Here is a 19,281-nt window from a genome sequence, read left to right as displayed (position 1 = left end):
ACGTCATATATCAAAAATCGACAATTTTCAGTTGTGCTGTTTTTGGAATACCCAGAAAATATACTATATCCAAGCAAAAGAGGCACATTTTTAACTTAATATTTACCGCTACAGGGCAGAAAGTATTGTTTTTGCATTTTGAAGAAAATGTATTGTTTAATTATTTTTTTAAATATACTAAATATTTTTCAAATGGAGAAAAAACCATCAGGTTTTACCCAAAAAGATCTGTTGCACAGTTAAAAGTTCAATATGTGGCTTGATATTTATTTTTAATACATTTCATTATATTCTTAAACTATAATAACGATCTCCTGAAAAACCAAGTTTTTTGATATATGCCGTTGTCGAAAGGAGTGAGCAATATGTTCCATTCCATTTTTTTTACATGGAATGGAAAAATATGTCAACATGTCGTCATGGACTTCTTTCTTCGAAAGTTTTTATCATTTGACAAAAGAAAATCCATCATTTCATACAGAAAAATCTGCGACTTATGCGAAAAGTATGCAGATGATTTTGTCGAAATCAATTGATAAGTTGTGGGTTCTCAATTTACTGTCGATAAGGTTAATAGGTACTTTACACACATGGAGCTCCAAATAATCGATTTAAAATTTCGTGTGTTGTGTAAGAGACCGTGCCTAGATGCCCAACAACCCTTTGCGTTGAGTAGCCAGCACGTCAAAAGGGTCGAGAGATTCAAGTACTTACGAGTGTACATTACAGAAAATGGCAGTCTTCAAAAAGAACTTGGAGTGGGTTTAGGACTTATGGGTTCCGAATTGAATAGATCGAAGGATGTCTAGAGATCGAGTTTGTACGCGATGAAGACTGAATACCGCCTATACAATACCTGAATTATCATATTCTTATAATCTAGTAAATCTTGTAAGATTCTATGTTATAAGACTTCTAAGATGCCATGTCACAACTTGGCATCTTAGAAAAGCCCAGAGCAGTCGTATTCTCAGGTTAGAGAATAGATGTCTGCAAAAAATGGATTGACTTTGTGAGGAGCGAGAAAATAGGCTATCGACAAATCAACTCATGGTCACAACTGTCGCCAAAATGATTCAGTTGACTAGATTATGTACTCTGTATGCCTCCCGAGAGCTGCCACAGGCGTGTCTATTTAACAAGGCAACCGGTATCCGCCGCCCTGGACGTTCACTTCTGAAAATCAGTCATCAGTTCTCGTCTGAACTATGGAACGTAGACCTAACTTAGGAGGATGTAAAGGAATTGATAGTTGACAGAAGGGCTTGGAAGCAGCTCCATGTTCAACGTAGGGAGCTAATATGGATTAAGTAAGTTTATAAAGTAGGTATATTAGGAAAAAATGAGGGTCATCTGGAAGGTAGTACCTGTTTGGGTACTAAAAAAATCTAGTATATTCACATAAACAACTATGAAGGCTTTATTTGATTAAATAAACATACCTTAAACTACTAAACTATTTCTCTATATAGTAACGTGTGACGAGTTTTTGCACTACATATTTCTCCGCCGCCAATGTATTGGGATACATAGTTACAGCCATGTACTCTCAGCTCTTTATCACTTTCAAATGACTTCATGACCCGTGGAGACACTATCAATGCCAATATATATTATGGGACATTGAAGAAATTCGACGGGTCATTCTAAATCAACGGCGAGGTATGTTATCTACTGGCGTCATCCTCCTCCACAATAAGGCCAGGCCTCATACGACTGGCATAACACAACAACTTGCGCATTTATTCAAATGGGAAACTTTCAACCATCCACCCTATAGTCCAGACTTATAAAACTCTAGGACTTTTTGCCAAGAAATTGTAGTGATAAACAGCTAAAAGTATCTGTGACCACGTATCTCAATACACTGGCGGCAGAGGAATACGGCGCTGGGATACATAAACATGTCACATTACGACTAATACTTAAATGTGCTAGGTGACTATGTAAAGAAGTAGTAGGTATATATATATATATATATATATATATATATATATATATATATATATATATATATATATATATATATATATATATATATATATATATATATATATATATATATATATATATATATATATATATATATATATATATATATATATATATATATATATATATATATATATATATATATATATATATATATATATATATATATATATATATATATATACCTGAATTATTTTTTATAAACCTCCACGGGTACTGCTTTCGAAATTACCCTTGTACGAGTAACTATTTTTAATTAATGCCTAGACTCTATCTGAAAATTGCATTTTTTTATAGTTTTATTTTAGATCAGTTTTAGTGAACTGGTTACAATTTCTTTTATAAAAATATTGAAAGTAGGTAGATTATAAATATTAATTGATCTTTTAATTTACGTATTTCAAATTATTTTTTTGATTAATAAACTTTATTTGAAAATTACCGAAAAAGTGTTTTGTCGTGTATGTACGTACTTTTTGTTCTCAAGCTATTTTTCAATACGTTTGGCATGAACATTTTCATCATTTTGAAACCTACTTATTTTTTAATTACATTTTCTTTGAAATCAAAAAAACAACAGTTTAATTTTGTTATTAAATTTAGTAATTTTTATAATATTTACAATTTTCAAAGATTTAAATTTAAATACTTTAATTATTTGTAAAATATCATGTAACTTGTATTTTTTACCATTTACCATCGAAACATGGCCACCTTTTATTTTATAATTACGTTTACCGTTTTGTTTATTTCAGGCCATATTTGTGAGAAATCATAAATTGGTGTTCGTCAATAAATTTATCGCTCATTCACTCGCTTTAGTATTCTAGGCGTAATTCGTAGGAATAACGGTGTACCGAGATTAATATGCTTGGCAAAAATATCGATTTGCTTTATACCGATAACAATGGCAGACAATGAAAGGTATACGATGACGAAAATTTTGACATAACATTGATATTTGAAGAAATTGAGCATACTCGCACGTCCAAATCAGTCATTTTACACATAGTTAATAGAAGTACATTTATTAATTTTCATATCAATACACATTAGCGAACTTACTCGTATTAGACGTCAGATGACAGGATACTTTGTTGTTGGTTTCTGGAATTATTTCTGAAGCACTCGGTTGATATTTTGATTGATGAATTGTCTATCGGAATATAATGTGTTTACAATGAGGAATAGGGCAGACGATCGTCTGGGCGGGAAATGCGCAAGGCAGAAGCACCACGTGCACGTGTGACTGAAAGATTGACAAGAACTGAATACTGAAATGAGTCGGTAACGAGCGAAGCCGGTAGGAAAATAACTTTCGGCAGTGGCGTCACTCGATCTAACTGCGCATGCGCTTCAAAGAAAATGTGAATTTTCCGTGATTTTCTTATTCACCGCATCTTTCAAAAGGATTCGTGTTCAGCGAACTCGAATCATTTATTCATTGGTTTACGATGTAACGAAATTAGGTTCATAATTGTAAAAATCTGCCTTCATATTTTACGCACATTTTGTTTTCACATGCTTAATTGATTTGACCGTTCATTCTCTAAAACTGATAAAGTCAATGATAGGTGACTAGTATGTTGTTACTGGCTTTGTTTTTTAAACAAAGGGGATCATGTATCATTCAACTAGAAATTATTATTGATGACAAATTTTATAATTTAGACATCATTGTTTTGCCCTATTTTTAAAAACTTATCTACCTTTAAAATATATAGCAGATAACCAATTCCAATCATATCGCGTGGCAATGTAATGCTAAAATATTTTTACATTGATATTACGAAGCTTTTCAGTTGTTTTTGAGATAGAGCCCATGGCTATATGTATATCTGGCTTTGCCCTTAATTTGCTGTCTAGTATTATTTTGTGAGTTTATTTCTATTCGGAATTTTACTGACTGTAAACGCCGAGGACAGTTTCTCTGTATATGAGCGCAGTCCTCAGATGATGTCACCACTTCCAGAGAAGGTGTCTCATCCACTTACCTTTTGAACAGAACGCATCATTACGTACACGCTGTTGCTTCGCGTTATCATAGTGCATCATAGGATTAAATCGAGCTTAGTCTTTCATAACTTGGCCAAGGTATAGTGAACTGCGGGAGAGGACGACTAACTACACGAGCAGTGGAAAGGCTGGTTGGATAGATCGCTCGGGAACCGGCATGTGATGTGTAGAGCTGTCGCATCATTGGTGAAGTGAAAGGAGATGTGAGAGATCGTAGGGAAGAACGCTCGCGTTTTGCAGGATCAACTTCTGAGCCTAGTTGCACTATTCTTGGCCAGACCTCTGTACCACAAACTATACAGCGAACATTGATGATTCGATTTTGAATAGTATTATCCAAGAATACGCGAGTCTGGTGTTCCTTGTACGGAAAAAGTAAGCGACTATACATAGGCCAAGTGTGGACTATCTTTCACCCTACATATTTATGTAGGGTGAAAGATAGTCCACATCTTATACTTTTTACATTTTATTATACTTTTTTTGCAACTATATTTTCAGCTTCGTCTTTAAGAATTTAAATTAGATCCCAGTTGAGTGCGCAGGAAGAAAGGTGAGGAAATTAAACAAAACCGTTTTCCGTCTAAAATGTTTTCGTTTCTTTTTTTATCAATTCTAATTTAAATTCAACTACGAGTTCTTACCTGATCATTTTTATTGAACACACCCCGCTTCTCCGCAGGGGTAAGCAGTGAGAAAAGAACGCCAAACCAATCTGTCTTTGTATATAATTTACTTCCACTTTCATGCATCTCTTCATACATACCCTATCAATTATTCAGACTCCTGAGATGATAACCTTTACGTATTTAAAAAACTTGTCATGCCAAGTTTGCCTCGGTTTTCCTCTGCTTCTATTACCAACCGAACTCAATACTTTTACTTAAAAACAGAAACAAAAAAGTATTATTAAGAAAACAATGAAATTGTAAAAGAAAATACCCTTGTTTTTTACCACTTGAGTACTAAAAAAAAATATAATACATTTGTTTATTTTTATTTTTTTACTCAAGTAGTAAATAACAAGGATTTTTCTTTTACAATTTCATCATGTCTTACCACAAAATGTTGTTTTTTACAAAACCCTTGTTTTTTACCACTTTAGTAGGTATTAAAAAAAATTAGAACAAAGTGTTTATTTTTATTTTTTTTACTCAAGTGGTAAAAAACAAGTGTTTTCCTTTTACAATTTCATCATGTCTTACCACAAAATGAATGACGAAACAATAAATAAAAAGAAAACTATGTATTATGTACTTTATTATATCTGTAGATACTTATTTACTTTACCGGAACAGAACGTACCTATACTTTTCATCGGCAGACAAACTGTTGATAGGTACACTCGATTATCGCTGTTCCTATTTGATAGCGTCGCGTTTTAAGGATCGAACGGAAGTATTCAATTACCGGTGTTATTTATGAGCGCTCGTGACCCTAAGTTCCTATTTAGTTAGAAATCAATAGATAGTATTATGATTTAATACAATTTTTTTGATATCTCAACATATACGAAGAAAAATATGTAAGTCTGGACATTTACGGGGCTTACGACCATCATAGGCTGGTTTAAGTAATCACTTTACACGCGTGTAACATTCACGAATTCTACCCATGTTTGACAACCACACTACTCAAATTCTTAAAAACTTCTTTACATATTCGGCTGTCCAAACTTAAAACACAGTAAGGGACATTTTTTTGTAGTACGTTTTTTTTGTATTTTTGGACTAAGTAGAATCTACTTAGTCCAAAAATGCAAAAAAAATGCTACAAAAAAAATTTCCTTACTGTTTTTTGAGTTTGAACAGCCGTATTGTTCAAATTCGAAACATAGTTCTTGAATTACTAGAATTTCACCAAAGAAATCTATGTGAGATGAAAGAACCTATCTTTTTTTAGTATAAACTCTTTCATCCATGTTGAGATATCAAAAAATAATATTAAAAAAATAATGATAATCCAGATTCGTGAACAAGTATTTGGATACACTCAAAATGTTGTAAATTATGATTTAACATGAAACAAACAAATTTTATTATGTCTGCTCCTTTTTGTATTCTCCTCCTCAATCGTGGTGTATTTTACAGTATTTATCGAAGATACAAGAATACCTCGAAGAATAAATAAAGAAGGTACCTCATAAATACCACCTGTCAAATAGTTTTTTTTTTTATGTACGCCCATATTTATAATCGGAGTCGGATGAACGTTTGGTCTAAAATGGCTTAGCCTATCGACCCTTTAACGATTTCAGCCCTCGGTAAGTGATACAACAATGTGTATTAGATCCGGATATCGAGAAGATCTGCATCATTTAAGTGATTCGTTTACTAAGACCGGATCAATTGAACAAAGGAATATTGGTCTGCCAAATCGCAGCGGCGAGGCGGAATTATTGACGACAGCCAAGAGTCAAAAAAACGAATTCTAATGTCATAAAAATGTCTTTTTAATGTCATGTCTTTTTGCTCAAAAATTATTTTCGCACCATAATTTATTAATCAATAACCCAATAATAATAGTGAATCAATAAATATGTGAATCAGTAGGCCAGCGAATAAGTCAGCGTTCGTGAATGAGATTCACTTAAAATTAGGATCCGGTCAATCAATGTAAAAGATCCGATCGCTCGTGACTGATTCATGTCTAACGTGTCATCAAAACTGACTGCCGAATCAATTATGTATAAAGTGTTGTTACTGTTATAAAGAATGTTTTCATTCAAAACTTCAGATTTGAATGATCAACACCCGTTGACGTTTAAACAAATCTGGTTGAAAAGATTACTGTTTTTTATCATTTTTTATTAGACTCATTTTTCGAGTAGCCTTTCGGCTGAAAAAAGGGGTGGGGCTGTATTTAATTAAAAGCATCTTCTTCTTCTTCTTATGACCCTTCTTCAGACTGATTGATGTATAGTGCATCACATGGTATCGGTTCAGGTACCGGTCCACAGTTATATTAAATAAATATTAGAGTGAAAAATCACTAATATTTATTTTGACCCCCATGGAAATCGAACCCGAGAACTCAGTACAGTAGCCTAAAGCGATAACCTTACTGAACAGAAGAAAAGTTAAAGTTATTCACACTGTGTAGTTACAACATTAACTTCCGCGTGGAATCGATGCACTGGTCAAATTGGCATATACAATTATGCTGTTATGCCTTCTACAAAAATGTTTGACCAGTTTAACAAAAATTTACACAAAAAATTAATCTTCACCCTTATATTATGCGACCATCCAAGTAATTAACTTTCATTAAAATACGTATTTAAAAAAAAGTAACCTGCCGTTGCTCCGCACCCCACGCGATAAAATTCGACGAATCACAAGTTTTCAATATGGCGACTATCCCAGCTGATAACAATTCGTTTTGTTAACCTTTTTATAAAAAAGCTCACCATTTCTAGGTAAATTTTATGGCAAAATTACATTCAAAAAGCCACAGATGTCATTGCTATACAAGTTACATCATACCAACTGACAGACGGACTTCGATGTTCATTAACGTCAATACTCCTTTGAGAAAAATTCGCACCGACGTTCATTTACGTCCATACTCTAGGATAGGTTAAACGAAATTTTCAAAGACAATCCGCATACCTACCTACCTACAAATAGCAATATTATTACATTGGATCTTTGTCAGACGGGAGTAATATCTAATTTAACATACTCAACCTATGGTATAAAGGATTGTATAAGACTCGTTTTGTGTTAATAACAGCTGATATAATTAATATTTCCATTCATCATTTTCTTTTGGAAAAAAATTCGCCTTTGAAAAAACGTTGTTTTCGTAAGTTGGTAATGAATGACGTCACAGAAACAATGGAGTTATTTTAATGTTGGTGTCATTGCAAAATTATTGGCTCTATTTGTTGATATCTATGGTCCACCCTCCCCTCATATTTGTATAACACAAATGGTAGTGTAGTGGTAAACAAACAATCCATACTACTATTATCACAGCTCTATAGACCATAGACAATAAACCATATGACGTCAAAAACGTTCGATGACAGAAATTTGATGACGTGTGCGAACACACGTTTTTCGTTTTATTGAAATGTCTAAAGTTTAAACTTTAATATCTCCCTTAGTTCCCTACAGATTTTAATAAGAATGTTATCGATCTTGTGATTTTTCATATTAATTTATTAGCCAATAATCCAACATCGTGAAAAAGGCCTATTGTCTATGGTGTATCTGCTTTTCTATAAGTCTGTTTAACCCTAGATTGCGCGAAACTCGTATAATTTACGACTGACATCCAATTTGAAGGTAGCACCGAGGCAACACATGTAAACAGTGTAGCGACAACTAAATAATAAATAATAAAACCCTTATCCGCACCCCAATGGTTCATGGCTGCAAAGGTGATCAGCCCTCTGCTTCAGGTACCAGTCCAGGGTAATATTGAATGAATATTACAGTGAAAAAATCACTCAATTATTTTACCCCACCTGGGAATCGAACCCGGATCCTCCAGAACGGTAGCCGAGCGTGCTGACCATTACACTACGGAGGCGCACAAATATTTTTAGTAAACTTTTTTATAAATGAGTTTTTCTTAATGTCGTACATTTTACGATATTTCATTGAAAGAAGTCCCGTGGTCTAAGGCTAAAATAGCTGTCAATATGTAAGGTTAGGTTGTACGTAAGTGTAAAGTTTAAAAAAAAACTTTGTCATTATCGTTATTATTATGTTTGTTCATTCTTCTATTTATATTTCTTTATTTACTCATTTAGGATTTATGATAGATGTTCGAATGGTGATATAAGGAAAGAATGCAAGGCTGAGATAAGCATTATGGATAAAATCAAGAATGGTGTCTTGAGTTGGTTTGGGCATGTGGAACGAATGAATGAAAAAACAACAGTTAAACAAATTTATGAGGCGAATGTTGATGGAAACCGATGCAGAAGAAGGCCAAAGAAAACTTGGCGTGATCAAGTATTTCAAACACTTGGTCAGGTCAGGAGTAGGAATAATCGGAGGGTATGTATGTACGAGGAGATGCATGAATATGAAAGATTGTTTGCAAAGACAGATTGTTGTGGCGTTCTATTCTCTCTGCCTACCCTTGCGGAAAGCGCCGTGATGGTCAGTTAGTTAAAAAATAGTATTTTCATTTTGTTAAAATGTTTATTGACAACCAACTCAATTTGAAAAATGACAAATACATCCGATGACATTTGGATGATGTGTTTGGTGAAAGGCTAGTTTTTTTTAAGCATACGGCTATTGCTATCTTAAAACTATAAAATGAAAATAACAGCTATTCCGTGTGTCCGTTCCATTGACAACTCTCGAACGGTATCTTTGGAGATGATTTTAAAAAACCAAATAAAATCCCGGTTGAAGTATCTCAAAATATGGACATTTTAGATATTGCATCATCATACTGCTTTATAATCGACTGTAATGAAATTTCCACAGTTCTATCTGACTGGGATTTCCAGGTCAACATTAAAAGCTGTCCCACCATAAAATATTCTACAATAGAAGTGCCCGGTGAAGGCAGTGAAAAGGATCAGTAGTTAGTTCAGTTAGTCAGCTAGATCTGATTCCGACCCGACGTTGGCTGGTACATAGATGCTCCACAACCCCAACCAACACAGCAGACAGGCACGGAGCAGTGCAAAAACATTTGCAGAAAATGCAGTCATCGCATTTACCACTAAACCATTAATCATCGACACTCTGTTACGGATCCCTTTAACAAGTTATAATGTTTTTTCCTTGACACAAACCTATCAAACGATGGACAGAAAAAAAAACAATTCTAACTCACAACTTAGCACAAAGCCCTAAGTACCTAATGGAGTACCTCATACAAATATAACGCCCTTACGATGTAATACAATACAATCAAATATCATAATTTAGAAGTAACAAATACAACATCCGCTCTATCAGTCGCACTACCGAAAGCTGAGGAACGACACGCCGCCAAACCCAGGGCGCCTCCGGATCTCGCTCTACAAGTTAGTACGGTTAAATACCTTCACCAATTCCTTTAATGGAAAGAAACAAACACGGTTCAGTTCAGCCAGCAGCCATGGAAAATCTTGCACTTACTCCTTGAGATTACAAGTTGTGATTGGCAAGAGAAGTGATTGGATGTTACGCCTTAGATTCCCCTTAGGGTGTTCCACTTTTCTACCCAAGTACTTGCAAAAAGTGTCAATTTAATATGATTGTTCATATATTTTTTTTAAAGTTCGAATTCCATGTCAGCTAACTAACCACCGTCAGCCCATCTAGCAAAAGAGTCTTGAACAGGGCATCTCCACAAGATGTGATCCGCCGTCTGAGATGGAGCCCCACATATACAGCCTGGATTCTCCATTAACGCTAGCTCGTGGAGCTTTCCCCTGCACTCTCTATGTCCATACACTAGTTGGACCACATAGTGATTTATGAAGAGAGATTTTAGTTCCTGGCTCTTGCTAACGTCGGGGAAGAAAGATAAGGTCCGGCGTCCAGTTATGGCCACTACCCAACGATGCTGCCATTCCTCGATTGTCCTATGTTTGATGATCACTATCAGCGAGCTGATTAGGTCACCCCTATGAAATTAAATTGTTGGTCCAAAATACTCTACAACCAAACCCTTTTTAAGTTTTTTCACCACAACCGACTCCAAAACCTCTAAATCTACGGGAAGTTCCCCAGCGATCATAGATAGGGCCACAGTTGAGACGGTCCTGTAGGTCCCAGCTATTGGGAGCGAAGGAAGTCTAGGTGAATAGGGCTATTTTTATTCCAGTGTTAAAATGGTATAAGGCCCGAGATTTTAAATATCAATAGCAATTCTGGAACGGTGAGGCTCTACAGCTGTAAAATTTACAAAACTACCTCTGTGATTTTAATGCAACTAATATATCAAGGGCATATACTTCTAGAACAAATTCTCAACTTCAAACCTCTAAAATGAGAACTCTCCGAACTTTAACCAGAATCACATTCCGAGACCGCAAAAGGAATACTGATATCTAGAGCGTGTGTAAGACGGAAGATATCGTGAGGTGGGGAAGACAACGAAGGCGACACTGGAATGACCATGTAAACAGAATGTCAGAAGACAGACTTTTACTTAATTAATCACGAGACTTAGATCCCTAGGCAGACCTGCAAAAATTTAGAGATAGCTGGCAGTCGATATCCCAAGAGGAACCGGCGGCGGCATCGAGAGATCTCTAGGATCTATAGAAAGATGAAGAAGAATATATTTTCCATTAACAATTACCTATCCAGAGACATGGATTTTCTAAATGCTATATGACTGTCGCATTATGTTGGACACCAGCATTGTGAATTTTCCCCAATAATTTGGTCTGGGATTTCTAGGTTAACAATGATATTTTCAACTCACTATTATAAAACTACCTAGAGATTATACCATTTGAAATATTTAACTATCCTTCACCACAAATCAGATATTGATGGTGTTAACTATTACTAACACATTGCTATCGGGCGGTTTTTCATACTCAGACAATCTGCCGCCCAACCCTCAGTATACTAATCACAAGTAACCGCAAACCCAATTCCCATCTGTATAATGTTTTTTTGCATCTCTCGCACTCTACCAAAAGTAAGCAAACAGAATGCTTTTAAGCATCTCCCGGCTCTACCAACAGTATGTAAAAAATGCTTTTAAGTATTTTCCGCAAACAATGTGTTAAGACAGTGGATACAACCCTAATTCATATTGGTACAATTTTCTTTTTTTTTCTGTACCTACTTTATCTACCTTTTTTATCTTTTATTCTTTGTTGAATAAATTGCTAAAAAAAAGGTATGAAATGAAAAACATTCAAGTCTTTTTTTTATTTTTTTAAATTCAGTACGGATTGATTTCAGGAGAAAAATAATACAATAATCATACACAAAAGTTGGGCTCATTTATTTTTCCACTTATATACAGAAAATTATTTCTTAAAACTAATAAAGTATAATCACACAACTTGTAATGTGTATATTATTTATTCCCTGCAATTAAGAGCTGATATAACCTTTTTGGAAAAAATAAAAGCACAAAAGAAAAAATGAAGAATAATTATAATGTTGAAGTATATTACATCATGTCATGCTAGGAAAAGAACTAACGATATAATGAAATGCGGAATGAAAATTGGTCGTTATCTTTACAAACATTTTAAGCTTAATGTCAAAAATGGCATAAAATGCAGGTTAGAAATTACCATGGTATATAACAGGAATTAATCAAAAACATGAAGAAAAAAACATATTTTCAAAATATGTAATGTTTCCACAATGACGCGGCAATAAATATTGAAATTACGCATATTGCTCACTCCTTTCAACAACGTCATAAGTCAAAAAACTTTTCTCAGGAGATCGTTTTTAAAGTTAAAAAAATATAATACAATGTTTTAAAAATAAATATCAAGCCACTTATTAAACTTTTTACTATGCAACAGATCTGTTTAGGTAAAACCTGAATGTTTTTTCTGTATTTGAAAACTATTAACTTTATTTTAAAAAAATAATTAAACAATACCTTTTCTTCAAAATACAAAAACAACACTTTCTGTCCTATAGTGGGTAAATTTTAAGTTAAAAATATGCCGCTTTTGCTAGGATATAGTACATTTTCTGGGCATTCCGAAAACATGCACAAATGTAAATTGCCAATTTTTGATACATGACGTTGTTGAAAGGAGTGAACAATATCATAAAAATGAATATGATCTTAAATTTACCGTCCCAATAGGTAAGGTAACCAGCCTCCCAAATTAGGGAACTGTATGTTACAATTCAAATTCTCAAAATCTGTGAATGGGTACTGTCAATAAAATTATTCCCGAACAATAAAAACAGACTAGTGCACAAATTAACTCACAAAATGTATATTATGCACGGTATTACTCATACTCGAGAAATCAAAAGCTTGTTTGAATTTTAGTCTACTGCACGGCAAGATTATTTCAGTTTAATAAAAATAAAAATTTACCTGTATGATGAAGATATATTAAATTTATATAGAAATAAAACTATACAAAATATAATATAACATCAGTCTCATTACAAAAATACTTTTTTGATATCCTCATAATCATGTTTGAAAATTTTAAGAGGTTTTTTTTAGTTCAACTATGAGGTTTTCTTTATTTCATTGTAGAGATGAGATTTACGCATCAAGCTGCATTCTATCAATTCAAAACAGTATTTTATATGTGATAGTAATTTCAAGAGTTAAAAGTTCCGAAAAAATCCACTAGAACGGTTGGATCACTGTGGAAACAGACTAGCAGCATGAAGCAGTCAGCATTTTAAGCCGTTATTGACAGCTTTATTGTCCGTCCAGTTACTATCGATTATGCGCGGAAATTGATTTGTATATTGGAGCTGCAGGTGGACGCGCTACTGCAGTGCAGATTTCATTCCAACTGATTGCACAATTAATTGAAAAATTTATTTTTAGTTGACTCGGATGTTGTGATGTTTTCCACTAAGCATCAAGTTTTGTACTGACATTTCTCAGTGAAACAGCACTTTACATAATGAAACAACAACTCAATAGTTTATTGCATATTTATTTAATTTGACCACTGACCGGTTTCCATCAATACATCGTTCCATCATTCCATCGCGAGATCATCAAAGCGGTGATCAGTCTGAGATGTTAATGTCAAATAAAATAAAAATGGAAAAAAACTATATAGTCGTGCTTTTATTACTACCATAAACCAACAAAATATTTTTGGGTGCTTTGCAACAACAAGAAAAATCCCTCTAAAATTGAGGTTTTGTGCAATATTTCTTTAAAAAAATAACCTGGGACCAATGTAAAAAATTTATCTAAACCAAACATGAAAAAAAAATAATAATGTACTTCAACTCTTGATCGTTCCTAATCACTTGACTTGTTTTGAATTGAAAAATGAGCTAGCCATTTAATTGACATATCATTTAATTGGTCATTTGGGAATCAATTGATGCCTTTATTTTATATTTATAAATTTAAATTTGACTTCTAACTGTTGGAATGTTGCTAAAACCTCACCTGTTTTAACATCGCTATTTTAAGAATGAAGAATAATCCAGGCATATATTGCAGGTGCATGTTGCGATACATGGTTGACTAAATCAAGCTCGCCTCAGTATGAAATGAGGCGTATTTTATGGCAAGGCAGGTAAACCTTACTCCACTGTGTGTGTAAGTGCAATGTAAACAATTTAACCATATCCTGGCGAATATGGTACTCGCCAGAGTAAGGTATAGGATAATTTTGTTAGAGTAGATATATTTGAAATAAATGTATACATGATACAAAAAAAATTATAAAAGATTAATTTTTTTGCTGTTGATTTTTTCTAATTGATTTAGTAGTCACTTTGTGGTCTAAAAAAGTTTTAAAAATATATATATATATATATATATATATATATATATATATATATATATATATATATATATATATAAATATATATATCTCTCACTCCTTTCAAGAACGTCATATTGATTTTTCAGGAAAACGTTTTTAAAGTTTAAAAATATAACACATTGTATTAAAAATAAATATCAAGACATTTATTTAACTTTTTACTGTGCAACAGATCTTTTTAGGTAATACCTGAAGGTTTTTTCTCCATTTAAATATTATTCAGTATTTTGAAAAAAATACTTAAACAATACCTTTTCTTCAAAATGCAAAAACCGCATTTTCTGCCCTGTAGCGGGTATATACTAAGTTTAAAATATGCCTCTTTTGCTGGGATATAGAACATTTTCTGGGCATTCCGAAAACATGCACAACTGAATATTGACGATTTTTGATTTATGACGTTCTTGAAAGGAGTGAGCGATCAGTTTAGTTCTTATGGCAATTTTTTTTAAATTACAAAACCAACTACTTGGATAAAATAACAACGCTAGCGCAAACGACTTTACAATTTCAAAAACAATAACATACTTTGGGATTCAATTTTGATCATTTACAATTTCTACCATTTTTTTAACAAATTAAATCAAAGGACCACTTACCTTTGTTTTTGTGATAAAACTTTGTTCTAGTATATGGTTAATAATTAAGTATACATTTTTAAAGAATATATTTGGTTTTTATTAACACATTTTGATATCATTACAATACATTAATTAATATGACCTTCTTCAATGCTGTTTGTTAAGCAATCGAATCCCACTATTGGGGCATAAGGTCTTATTACATAATGTATGTTTTACAATAATAATCACATTATAAATTAAATAGTTCAGAATAACCAACCATTGAAATGTAATACTTATTTTTAAAAGCCAAGAAAAAGAAATGGTACATGCTCTTATAATTCAATGGAAAAATAAAATCAAAATAAGTTGGATGTCAGGATTTGGAAAAATCCCAGGGGGAAATTCTCCCAATCTTTATTTAATATCACCCTGGACTGGTAACTAAAGTACAGGACTGATCACCTTCATTTTGTTTAATTAACAATCAATTGCATCGATACGATGCAGTGCCCTATGCACCGATGGGCGCAGATAAGGGTTAGAAGGCCAGACCTCTTAAGTTGAGGACTAGAGTCATAGTTCAAGTAGAGAGACTAGATGGAGTCCAGGGGCGTTGCAGGCATTTCACTATATTTTGGCACAATGCTTATAAATCATCATCAATTGGATGTCATGATTTTTATTAGCATATGATAGTTTGTACACTTGCATTAGAAACACATCAGTATTTCGGTAATTAATGACAATAATTTTTTTCAAAAAATCTGTAAATATAGAATAATAGCATTTTATTTGCTTTGGCGTTTAATTTGCAGAACTCCATAATTTATATTTTAAATATTAACTACTTAGTTCGATAATGCCCTAACAAGGCGAAACAATTGTCACAATTTTTTTTTTTTTTAATAATGTAAACAACTACGTATGCTACAAAAACCTGTGTTTGATATTTAACATATTTGAGAAGTGCACTGAATTAATTAATACATTTAGATTTAGGAGTCTGGAGTCTGCGAGTGAGAACTCGATAAAGCCTCTCTTTTACACAATCTGATTTATGATTTGAGTTCTAAACTTAAAAGATCTGGACAATAGACCGATTTTGGTGGAATCAGTAGGTACAATAAAATTTAATCTATCTACAATATAGAACTATAAAATGTCCGTATGGTCATTCAAAACACACACGTACATAACCATGTTAAATATGAATACTTAAAATACATTTATTATTACTCACATATATGCTCATTCCGTATTTACAGCAAAATATATATTTTAAATGTTTGTGGCTAGAAGCATGAACTAGTAGATAATTAACAAAAATAAAATTTCAAACCTAAATAAAAAAATATTTGTGATCAACTTCGAAACACAGAACGATTTGTGCAATATTTACTGGAGAAAAATTACTTAAAATTACATCATTCGATATTTACATATAAAATTTTAAAAAAGTAAAAAATATACAAAAATAAATATTTGTGAACACGTGGCACATTTGGTAACATCCAATTCATTAAACCACAATAAAAGTACATATCAACACTAAATACTTATCACTATGTTTAATAATAACAAGTACAAAAACTGGAATGCTATAAATTAATTTAAATGAAAATAAAAACATCAAATATTGATTCATTTCCATTCAGGCCAAATTTACATACAAATTGTTTTTTTGTTTTCATATTTGTGACATCTGTAGAAACTTTAAACATGGTTTAGGAAAAATAATCTACACTAAGATACTCCATTATAATAAAATTGTGATCCCTCAGACAAAATGTGATCGGACGTAATTGGTATAACTTTATATGAAATTTTGTCATCAAAAAGAAAAAAGTAAAAAACTACCAAACATAAGCATAAAATAATTTTGATAACATATTACTACATGGCTTATAATGAGCATGGAAAATTTTGTTTAAAAAAAAACTTTTCGGCATGCTAAATTAAATCACATGGAAACTGTACTTGAGCAACACACATTTTTCTCTAAAAGTATTACTTAAATATATTTTCATTAGCGGCGAATTACTAAAATACAAAGTATCACAACAACGATTTAAAAAATGGCATTTATGCACACAATTTTCAGTTGTAACTGCCGAAACAAAGTTTTTTTTTCTTGTTTTTCTTTTTCAAGGCTCCCCTCACTTACAGGTGATTTAAGCTCTAACAAACAACATACATTATAATAACAATAAATAAAAGATAGAGATAAATGCATTTTTTTTTAAACCAACAATAATAATAATTGACTGACAAGACTAAAATGTGGACAGTAAAAATTATTGTTGCCTTAAATGTAACTATGAAATGAGGATTATATACACACACACATAAATAATACAAATTAAAGGTTGAAATAATTGGCAGAATAACAAAATTTTCAGACAACTGGAGTCCAGTAATATTGAATCTACTGTTTTCTGTATTACTAAGAAATTGGTACATTGTAAAAATGAATAATAAAAAACATGATTATTTAATAGGACATAATGTATTTCAAAAGGAGACTGTAAAAATTCAGAAGGAAATTTCTGTTCATAATCTTAGTAATAGAAATTCATTTTTATTTAAATAATTTTCAAAAGTTTTGAAAAGTATGTTTCAATTAGATAAGATTAAGTTTTTTAATTGAATATATATTTTATGTACATGTCACCTTTTTAGTTTCAAACAGCGGTCACATGCTAACTGTTTGGGCAATTGATAAATGGAATGTGAATTTTCTCCCTGTGAATTGTTACGGTCTCCTTCTGAAACTCCGTTTATGCGATTCTGTAGCTGTTTTCTTTACACAATGGTGAAACCATGGCCCAGGTCATGGTTCACGGCGACGTCCATAACAGAGGCGAAATGCACGGCTACAGGTTGCGGCACGCGTATTCGGAGACAAAATTCTCCCTTGATGACAGTCGACTGATTTATATGATGATCAACTCCTGGAAATGGAGAGTCTTCATCTGTTTGATACACAAACCTTTCCATGCGATCTCGCCACATATTTTCCGACTGAAAAATCATATATAATCAAATTAGCAAAACGCATAAGGACTAATCAGCAAATGGTTTGTTAATAAATCAATAAAGAAAAAACACACTAATATGAACAAGAGAAAATAAAATGTTGCTATAATTTCTTTCAAACAAATGGTTAAAATGTTTGAAATATTAATGAATTTTTGAAAAAAGAGCAAATAAATGTTATAATCTAAAATATTTGTTGTCACCAGATTTGCAGTGTTAATTGACTCTCTTTATTCATAGTTGAATTTATCATTCGGCCATGTTGTATTTGATTAAATGTCATAATCAATTTGCTTTCACATGATACATATTGTAAAATGTCCCCTTAGCAAGAAAAATTATTTTGTGTATGATGAAATATTGGCTAAACCACTGAGAAAACAAATGACAGTCAGTTGATTGCAATGAAAACTTAAAATTCTATTAGGATTCAACTGCCCTAAGCCTATTAAAAAAGAAATCTGATTAAATGATAAACAGCTATACCCCGCAGAGCCAAACCAAATAGTTCCACTAAAATGTCAGATTGTGTAAATAAAAACCTGGAAATTGATTTTAAAAATTCTGACAATAATTTTAGTTCACTTATCGGTGATCATGTAACGAGCGTGATATATGGAAGAAAGAAAATTATTAGTTTCTATTTTTCTTTGTATTGTTTTTGAGTTATTTGAATCAAGTGTAACGGGAATACATAACTGAAGAAGTATTAAACATTTAGCTGTACTGCTTAGTCAAGAACTGCATAAAGGTTTGTTACCTGTTGTGATTCTCTGTTTGCGGTTGACATCAAGCCCAGAATTAGCTGTGGGCTATCTTGAATCACACGGCATCCTCCCACTTCGGTCATGGCCGTTATTCTCTCGGTGACCAGATTTATCACAACTACCCACTGCAAGAAAATGGGAAATGAAGATTCAATGTACAATTCCGATCACACATTTTAAAGATGTATGTTACTACTTTCGGTAACTAGGGAAAATGTAAATGTATTATTAATATTATTCATGTTATCATACACTGGAGACGTCAATATATTAGTTGTCTCAACTTGATATGAAACATCTACAGCTAGTAATTGGCCATATTTCCAAATGTATAAAAAATTGTACCAACATGTGAAAGGGTCCACGATTACTGCATATATACAGGTTTCAAGAATTAATGCAATATGGATATTCAACAACGGGCAGAATGGTTGTAAAATGCCAGGCTGTAAGCCCTGGAATGCTCAGACTT

The 19,281-nt window shown here is 32.6% G+C and overlaps 2 protein-coding genes across 2 annotated transcripts in view; both read right to left on the bottom strand.

The window, feature by feature from the left end:
* Positions 1-3,268, bottom strand: part of LOC148302777 (transmembrane protein 198) — a 42,900-nt gene extending 39,632 nt beyond the window's left edge. The window contains exon 1 of the mRNA XM_088271030.1: positions 3,058-3,268. The gene's annotated coding sequence lies outside the window, so the exon portion shown is untranslated. The remainder of the gene's footprint in view (positions 1-3,057) is intronic.
* A 12,628-nt stretch (positions 3,269-15,896) lies between these two features.
* Positions 15,897-19,281, bottom strand: part of Vps13B (vacuolar protein sorting 13B) — a 65,611-nt gene continuing 62,226 nt past the window's right edge. The window contains exons 82-83 of the mRNA XM_088271031.1: positions 18,803-18,934; positions 15,897-18,027 (exon numbers count right to left, since the gene is read on the bottom strand). Coding sequence (XP_088127157.1) covers positions 17,809-18,027; positions 18,803-18,934 — 351 coding nt within the window. The 3' untranslated portion in view covers positions 15,897-17,808. The remainder of the gene's footprint in view (positions 18,028-18,802; positions 18,935-19,281) is intronic.

This window comes from Brachycentrus maculatus, unplaced genomic scaffold (genome assembly GCF_059751285.1).
Source record: "Brachycentrus maculatus isolate JH-2025_06_01 unplaced genomic scaffold, ASM5975128v1 h1tg000412l, whole genome shotgun sequence".
Lineage (NCBI taxonomy): Eukaryota > Metazoa > Arthropoda > Insecta > Trichoptera > Brachycentridae > Brachycentrus > Brachycentrus maculatus.
Note: the sequence above shows the minus strand (reverse complement) of the source record. Positions and strands in the feature narration are given on the sequence as shown.